The 9,230-nt window shown below is 37.3% G+C and overlaps 1 protein-coding gene across 2 annotated transcripts in view; it reads left to right on the top strand.

Moving 5' to 3' along the window:
* The window catches only part of slc16a10 (solute carrier family 16 member 10), a 35,636-nt gene that overhangs the window by 15,171 nt on the left and 11,235 nt on the right, over positions 1-9,230 (top strand). Inside the window, exon 1 of one of the 2 annotated variants that reach the window (XM_015042848.1) lies at positions 8,857-9,224. The exons of the other annotated variant lie outside the window; for it this stretch is intronic. Coding sequence (XP_014898334.1) covers positions 9,140-9,224 — 85 coding nt within the window. The 5' untranslated portion in view covers positions 8,857-9,139. Of the gene's footprint in view, positions 1-8,856; positions 9,225-9,230 lie in introns of those variants that run through there. 2 annotated transcript variants of the gene reach the window in all.

Raw genomic sequence — 9,230 nt, 5'->3', positions numbered from 1 at the left:
ATATATATATATATATATATATATATATATATATATATATATATATATATAAAGTTATTATTATTCATGGAAGTTAGGGTTTTATCAAATTTAACTTAATTTTGACATCTACAAAGACACAAACAATTGCATTGCACATTTTTATAGGATTGTAAAACCCATTGTTCATCTTTCCTTTTGTTTTTCTTTTGTACTTTACAAAGTTTTTACATCTATTTTATATGAGTTTTTGTTTAAATGTATCAAGTAATATTCTGGTAAAGAAATAAAACTCTTTACTTCTTCACCAGCTTGTAGTTTACATGTGTGCTAAAATGTAATATCAAGTTATAAAGGTTTAGGACATTATGCTCTCTTGGTTAGAGTATATAAAATGTTAGAACTAAATAATGAGTTAATGTGTTGGCAGAAAATAAAAGTAGATTAAATATTCTGGTGTTAGTGTTCAATTTGAGTTATATATTAGAAAAGTCTAATTAATTTATCATTTCTGTGTTTGGTATTGTTAACTTAAAGTGCTGTATGTCTCTCTCAGTTTCCTTCTGATGTTTCCTTGTTTACAAGAAGCTGCCAGAAATCTTCTTGGAGTAAATACTAGGAAGGAAGAATCCTGACGTGCTTCAGCAATCTCAAAGATGTACAGAACAAAAGTCAAGTGTTTCTAAAACACAATAAAATGTCTGTAAGAGAAATTGAGCTAAATGTCTTCATGATTTCCAACAGACAATGTGTCACGTTACCAAATCTTGTCTGAATTTTGAACAGGCATAGTCAGAGACAAGGACAACAACCATTGCCTGTTTAGCAGCAACATTAACATAGTAACCATTTTCAGCAGAAGGGATGCCTACAAAGTTAATGACTTAATAATGCACTTGGCAGCACTCCCTTTAATACATAAAGTTATACTTCTTTATAGGGAGGTATACCTCCCTTATTTAAGGGGATCAAAATCCCTCTTCTCCCCTATCCAGAACTGGACCTATGATTGTTGACTACTAGGATTTATGATTCCCAGTGCTTGTTTTTCTAAGATTTCATTGGTGTAGCTTGTATCTGATCTGCTGGATAGGAAACAAATCCAGTAAAAGGCCTTACTAGACATCATCCTTCTATTTTAAGCTGAGGTTTTAACTTGTAGCCTTTTGGAAATCACGTTGCAGGTAATAAAACAGGCTACAATAAAATACAGCAGCGATAAAAAGCCCACACACCCTTGGATGCTTTATCCTTTTTATTGCTTTTACAAATCAATTATGATCAGTAAATATACAAGAAACCCATTAGAGCTGCATTTATGAAAAATATTTCTTTATATATATATATATATATATATATATATATATATATATATATATATATATATATATATATATATAAATAATAAAGCCAAATTTTGTTGAACTTGAAGAAGGTTAAACTTTTTACTGGCTCTGGACATGGGAGATCACAAAAAGAAAGTTTCAGTTTGAAGGTAGATGTGATGTATGAGGAGACAAGCATTTTTTGCTGTATCCTCTAATTTAAATACCAGACTGGCATGTTTGTACATAAAGAGTTAACTCTTTGGGGTCTGTCTACACTCTTACGTTTTACCATCTGTAGATTCTGAGCTTAATAAGTGGGTGGATGATAATCTCCCCCAATCAGCAACCAGATTCAGCATACCACCCCTCTTCCTTTGCCCCTCTCACATGAAACACAACCCCCATTTAACGTTTTCATCTGGTCTTCTTCCAGCCACAGAACTGCGGAGTAATTCCAAGCATGCATATGAATTGTTTTCATCTGTGCTCTTTGCTCAGCTAGGAATCAATCTGCGACTTTCCTAAACATATTTGCCATGTCATCAGAGTGGAGTTTTCACTTCCTGCAGCACAAGGCCAGAAAACACGTACCAGACAAACGTTTGAAACACGAATAAGGACTACCACGACTTCCTCCCTTCCATCCTCCGTCTCAAGCGAGGCCAGCTCTCTTAAACGCTTCCAGCTGCTTTTGTCGAGACACGGTGCGGATGATGGACGGTACGCTGCGGCCCAGATGTGGAGCTGCAGCACCAAGAGGCCCTGATCGGGGATCTCTCTTTCTCTCTCTGTAGCTGGACAGCATCAGCGGTACGCTCACCAAGTAAAGCAGACTGCAGCTACAGCACAAATACTTCCTCAATCAGACGGAGTTTGGACTTTAGCTGTGGAGCTGTGCCATGAAAAATCACAACAGTTTGAACAAACCGTTTACTTTGACCACTTCTTTCAGTGCTAGGAGTGTTGATAGATAGATGATAGATAGATAGATAGATAGATAGATAGATAGATAGATAGATAGATAGATAGATAGATAGATAGATAGATAGATAGATAGATAGATAGATAGAAGTACTTTATTCATCCCAACCGGGAAATTACTGTGCAGCTGCAGCATACCGGGAAATGACCAACAAGGCAAGAAGCTTTCACATCCTCTAAAAAGTGCAGAATGTTTTGCATTCTGCTCCTGTGAGTCTGTAGTTTGTGGAATGATGTTTTGTTGTTGCTACAGCTGCAGGTCTCATAGAAGCTGAATATATTTACGCATTCTTCTTTGCAAAATATCTCAATCTCAATCAGCTCGAATGGAGAACGTCTATAACCACTAATGTTCAAGTCACAGATTATTAGTTGGAATTACATCTAGACTTTGACTAGATCTTGCTAATACATAAGTATGCTTTGATCCATGTTTCCTCTCACCAGGTTGGACCAGCTTTTAAATACAAACTCCCCTCAGTGTTCCAGCTATGATGTCATAGATGAAAATAAATAAATTAATAAATTAATAAATATATGTAATAAAAAATATCCCATAGAATTTAATTTTACATGCTGAAATTAAGCTTAACTTGTAATCTTTGTCCTATTCCCGCAAAACTGACTTTAAAATTCTCTATCTGAAGACTCGGTTCCGATTCAGCTAAGGTCAGGACTTATTGTTGCCTGGTCAAATATGCTATATTGAATAGATATGATCAGAAATGTGGAACTGAAGCTGATGACTTACATAGCTGCAACATCAGTGTGCCAAGATGATCTTATCTTAGAAAACCCTGTAAACCAACAACTCACACTCCATGTTGTCATCCATTAAAGAGTTGTTGCCTTAGCAACCCCCAGTTTTGTCCACCATTAACCCCGCTGATTTTTGGTTTTAAACATGATGCCATTTCTGTGTGAATTTATGGATCACTGTCCCTCTGTTGTTTACCTTGGCAGGTGTGGAACATGTCAGACTGTTGCTTTGCATTGCCTTTGCTCCTGGTTGTAACATCAACACATCTTCCTTCAGAGAAGATGCTAGGCATCAGTCTCAGTTAAGTGCGGACTTATGAACTCAATAAATCAGCACTATGACAGTTTTAATTGGAGAATAAGTTGGTCATTGTGACCTAATTATATGAGAACAAGTTAGCATGAAGGCTATCAGCATGTCCAAGACATGTTTACTGATTTTTAACTTTACAAGCTAATACATGCTTCTGTTTTTCACCTTCCTTTTGGAGTCAGCAGTGTGCTGAGTGCAGTTTTATTTACTTCCAAAACCTGCATTGTTGTTGTTAAATTAGAGGAATAAAATGTTTGTTTTCCTCTAGTGTCCCAAATTCAGGGTTCCTCATGTACAAAGTGGAAATCACACAGAGAACAACCAGTCACCATTCAACTTCAGACATATCTAGAGTTTTTTTCAGACAATTAAATGCATAGAAAAACAGATCAGCATCACACTCAAACCATCAAGAAGTCGAAACCATAAAACAGACATTAATTACCTGAGAAAAGTAGAAAAATGAACAAAATACAAAAATAAGAGAAAAAGCAAAGGCGCCTTTGGAAACTGCTCGTGCGACTGCAAACAAAGCAACTCGATTTGCTTCTGTGAATTCGAGGTTTTTATTAAGATGTGTAGTCCTAATTTTAATATATGCATTGAAGGTGTGTCCTCTCCTTCTAAACCTCTAAGCAGATTCAAATTACCTAGATGGGATGGTCTAAATGATTTTGTCACCTTTTTTGAGACCTATTCAAAACCAAAGATGAAGAGAGAGAAAGAGCAGAGGTCCAGAGTGAATAAAAGTCAGAGAGAGCAAAGGTCATTGTCAAACAGGATTTTCTCATGTAGGTTACATCTGGAATCTCTCCTGTCCCTCCCTTTCTAAACATTTGAACAAAGACCCTAGTTGTCAGAAAGAGATTTATTTTTCACCTAGACCTTGTTTTGTTTTTCTCCAGGTTTTAAGCGTCTTCCTTACCCCTCGAAAATCACCAAAGAATTTGACTGTGAACAGACAGAACTTGTCTTTTCCGTCCTGTTTTTTATCTGAACTGCCTAACATCTGTTTCCTTTTCTGAGCGATTCATTAAAAAACAGATTCTTGCATTAAACCTAAAGTAACATATAGGCAATTTGGAATCCAATGTTCTTATTTTAAAACGCTGATGATTGTATATAATATTGTACATATGGTTAAGTTTAAAAACTAGCATAATTTAATTTTATAATAAATCCCTGACTATCATGTCAGCAGCATGTGTCTTATTTGTGATACAAGTTATCCACCCCCTCATGCTTCCTTTGGATGTATTCAACCATGCTGTAAAAAAGTTTTCACAAATTTAATCTGCTATTGTTTCTTTGTCACATTTAAATGATTCAGACTCACAAGCAAATTGAAACAATTTTTGTATATCTTGTTTCCAGGTTCTGGGACAAAAAGTGTTGCTTTGAACATTATATGTTAAATTCGCCTGTGGTTTCCACATATTCTAATTTTACTTTCAAACACAGCTGATTAATTTCCCATATTTTAATCACTGAAATGGTCCAAAATAGAAGCAAAGCGTAGAGCAAGAGGTTGTTTTTTTACAAGGTTACCCCCATTGATTGATGGCCCCATTAATATAAGAGTTCAGAAATGAAAAAGCCCTTTTGATGAGAGGCGTAACATCTTCAAGAAGCACCAGCAGAAGTCTAGTTGCCTTCCACTTAAGGACTTAGGGTTGGAACTGAGAAACTACACCAGCTGTTTATTGTATAAAGTAATATTCTCTACCTTGGTGGTTCCTGGGGTTTTTCTATTAATTTTTAATTTTTATTTCAATCCAACGACATTGCAGTGAGCTGTGATAAGGAAGGTCTCAAAAGAATTTCCTTAAGATTCTATCAACATAATGACAAAACAATAATACATCTGTCCAGGATGGTACCAGGTGATTTTTGTCTCACTTTTCATAAAAGTTTCTGAATTTTTAAAAGCTTTTTCTCCTCCTTTGGCTGTTCATTCATCTGAAAGAGCTGATGACTTGGGACAGAGTCCTAAGTGGTGTTGGGTGTTAAATGAGGCTTGTCTTTATCCAACATGTAGAATCTGTCATCAAAAGAGTCTAAAAATGGACTGTTTATTTGAACTGTCGGAAAATCACCTGCCACCTCACTGCGGCATAAGCTGAGTGTTCCAGTTCATTAGCTGTTTCCATCAGTTTTATTTAATACATCATCAGCCTTTACTTTAGTCCTTTGACTTTATTGACCGAATTAAGTGAGAACATGAGGTTCCATTAAAGCCTTTAAGTGGGTGTTTCAATCTGTCTTATTTGATAGCTTAGACCAGTTACTTCAAAAGGGGGACACCTTCTGTACATAGAAAAGTAATATTAGTGACTTAGTTTGTTAAATATGAATTCAATTGATTAAAGCTACTAAAGCTGTTCTAAAAGCAATCTCCAACTTCTTAAAGTAAGCAGGTAAAAATTTAAATTAAGTGAAACTTAGTTTTAGTTCTCAATCTTCCCAACTGAAAATTTGAAGAAGTGAATTAAATTGACTGGATGAAAAGGTTAAGATAACCCTGATATAGTCAGTGATTTTTTTTTGCTTACTCACATCCAGTTTATTAGCCACTCAAAAGAATACGCACAATCTTTGGCTGCTTTATTAAGTACACCTAGGCAGTAGTGGATTGGACTGCTGGTTTCCTTCAGAGCTGCTTTAATTCTTTTTGACAGAACCAACATTGTATCAGAAACATTCCTCAGAGATGGCTGTAGATCTGTTGATTGCATATCTAGGCTGTTTGTCTCCACATCCCAAGGTGCTCTGTTGGATTGAGATCTGTGGATTGCACAGCTGACTCATTTTTATTGTTCAAGAAACCAGTTTGAGATGACTTGAAACATCATCTGAAGATGGGTACACTGTAGTCATAATGCATGGACACAAACACCACATATGGTCCCTTTGCGACTACGTGACCTAAACACGTTGAAACGCCATGACAGACGTCGCAGTGAGTATTGAAGGGAGAGAGTGTGATCCATATTATTTCTCTGTCAAACAGAAAATAGGATAAACAGTCATACAGGTGTCCTCTCCGTGGCTTTTGAACCCTTCTTTCAGACTGATAAGCAGAAGTATGCCAGGTAGGTTGCTTCTGCTGCTGTTTTCTTCATTTCAGGGTGACCAGGTTCACATCACAGTAGTGTCCAGCAAAGCTCTTAGCAGACAGACCACACGTGGCAACCAATTGAGAGAGCCTGTGGCTACTGATAGATGTTGCAGGGGCAAAACAAACCCTAATATTACATTTTTGAATTTCTTTTTGGTCTGAAGCGTAAATGCGTTTAAATCGAGACGGCCGGCACAACACAGCTGCAATTTCCTGTTGTCTTTGAGGCATTCTGTGCTCTTCATGTTCACAGCCATTTATTACATTATGTAGCTTAAAGGAGGCTTTCTCCACAAATATGAAAGCAAACCAAATCAACTCCATCAAATTCAGGGTATTTTTCTGACTGTGTGTTGTCTGGACAAGCTTTATGGAGGCTTTGACAGTTTATTAGATCACAGAGGGAATCTAGAGCACAGAATTATGCAAAGGGATGCAACAGAATAAAAAGTGTCCCATTTGTATTTTTACATGGACTTCTGACTGCTGGGAAGTTGGTTTCATCGCTTCAATATTTGTCTTGGCATTAGCAAATTAGGCCTTCAGAGTGCACCTACAGTGTCCACCTAAAACTGGCTGTTACTTGCTTGTTAAATAGTAGCAATGGCAAGAATAATATCAGTGGAAATGTCTTTTAACTGCAGACCAATAGAGTACACTAATCCACAAACCAACGGCACGAACAGTGGGCAACAGAATGTTTAAATACGAGTATATCTAAAGTGGGAGGAACCATTCCAATTGATGAAAGGCATTACATGTAACATTGATTTTAAACACACTCTTGCGTATCTTCTAAAATCAACATGTCTCGTCTTCCCAGTCGGAATTTCCCAGTTTTGAGTACAACTGAAACGCAGCAAATAACTAGACATCAAGCAAAGTTGAGAAATAGTTTAGTAGATGTAAGAAATACTCCCAGGTGGGAGTCTCTTATAGCCAATGTGTTTGAAATTCACAATTAACTCAATTATGCATCATCACAAAAATATGCTGGGATCTGCTGATTTTGCATGAATTTCAGGGAACGTGGTATCATGAAAAACAGGAGGAATTGATTAGAGAACAACCAGCATCACGAAGACTGAGGAACACAACAGACAGGGAGAATGTTGTGGAGAAGTTCAAAGGAAAGTTAGGCCCTAAAAGCAAAGCTTTGAACATCTCACAAAGATCTGTTCAATCAAAGGATGGCACAACTGTTTAAACCCAACCCTGTTTAAAGTTTTTCACAATCCATCCAAGAAAGAGCGACAGAAAACAAGTTGGCCTGGATGAGAGGTAGCCAATATGGAACTTTTTTGCTTGCATGTGTCAGAAACTTTACATTGAACACACCATCCTCACAATGAAACATGGTGGTGGCAAGATTATCACTTCTTGAGCAGAGACAAGGAAGCTGGTCAGAGCTGATAGGAGCTAAATCCAACAGTCAAGGTGGAAATCCTGTTAAAGACAGCACTGAGACCGGTGTTCACCTTACAGACTGTCGAGTAATTCAAGGGGTTTTGCAAGGCACTAGGTGTGCTTCATTGGCTGGCAGCAATCCCAACCATCCGCCAAATGAGAAGGTTCAGATCATTTTGAAACAAAGGCTGAGATGATGACATGGAAAATGCTTCGGTGATTGATGTCCTTAATGACAGTGTTTTGATCCAGTCAGAAGCTGTATTTTACTTCATGAAAAAATTACAGATGTAAACAAAATCATCGTCATCAGTTACAACTATTTTCAGATTTTCAGACGACTATCAGCTCCTGTTGTAGTTTGTTCTTCTTTCTCTTCCCAGAACAGCTAAAGCCCCACATCCTGCTGGAGCACCCTCTCTCTCAGAGCTTTTAACAAAGTTCTTATAGGTGCTGTAAAATGTAAATTTTATATGAACTTGACCCTTATTGAAAACTTTAACTCTTCAATCTGTGAAGTGAATCTCTTTAAATTGTTTTACATGGATGATCTGACTAGAAACAGTCAATAAGTATTTCTGTGTCCTCTATGCAAACATTTGAACTTTTCTCAGTTATTTGTTTAAAATGAGCCTAAAAAACACCCATAAACTACCGTGTGATTGGCTGTTGAGTTTTTGCATGTTTCTTTCGGTCCTGTTAGGGTGTTTTTCTGCTAAGCCTCATACCATCAGCATTGAGTAGGTGGAGCTCTTTAATCACATGGGGTGAGATAAGGATTCAGAGAGATTAAAGACATCAGTCAAGCAGACAACAGCTCAGAAATCTCTCAGTGGTCTCTAGTTACTCACGTATGAAGCAGATGAGAAAGCCCCCTGCCGCCAGCTGCTTTTTTTTATTCTCACAGGTTTCATTTGACTGAGTTTAGATCTGAGAATAACAACTTGACATGTTATCCTAGGCTGGAAGGCTGTGTGGTACCACTGGAAACACTTTGATGGTCACAAAGTTATTTCTGTCTAAATGCACCATCTGCTGACTTCCCCCAATTTACTTAAAAATTGGGGGAGTTGTACATTTTCAGAAATACAAACTGATCGAAATGATTCAACGAGTTTTATTTTGAAACTCTTTCAATCATTCTTTTCTGTGCCGTTTAGAACTTGCCTTTCTGCAGGGCTTTAAGTCCGTTCCCTGTGTCTTTACAGAGGATCTGCTGCACAATGACTCAGTGCTGTTTAACTTTAGGCTCACATGATTCTGCTGACCAAGCAAGCAGCAAAAGTACAGCTGTTTCCTCTGACGGAGGCAGCTCCAGCTCTTCTAAAACTACCAAAAGGTCATT

Source organism: Poecilia latipinna, unplaced genomic scaffold (genome assembly GCF_001443285.1).
Source record: "Poecilia latipinna isolate Pla-1442-1.1 unplaced genomic scaffold, P_latipinna-1.0 Scaffold604, whole genome shotgun sequence".
In the NCBI taxonomy this organism is placed as follows: domain Eukaryota; kingdom Metazoa; phylum Chordata; class Actinopteri; order Cyprinodontiformes; family Poeciliidae; genus Poecilia; species Poecilia latipinna.
The sequence above is the reverse complement of the archived record's forward strand: the minus strand, read 5'-3'. Positions and strand labels throughout refer to the sequence as shown.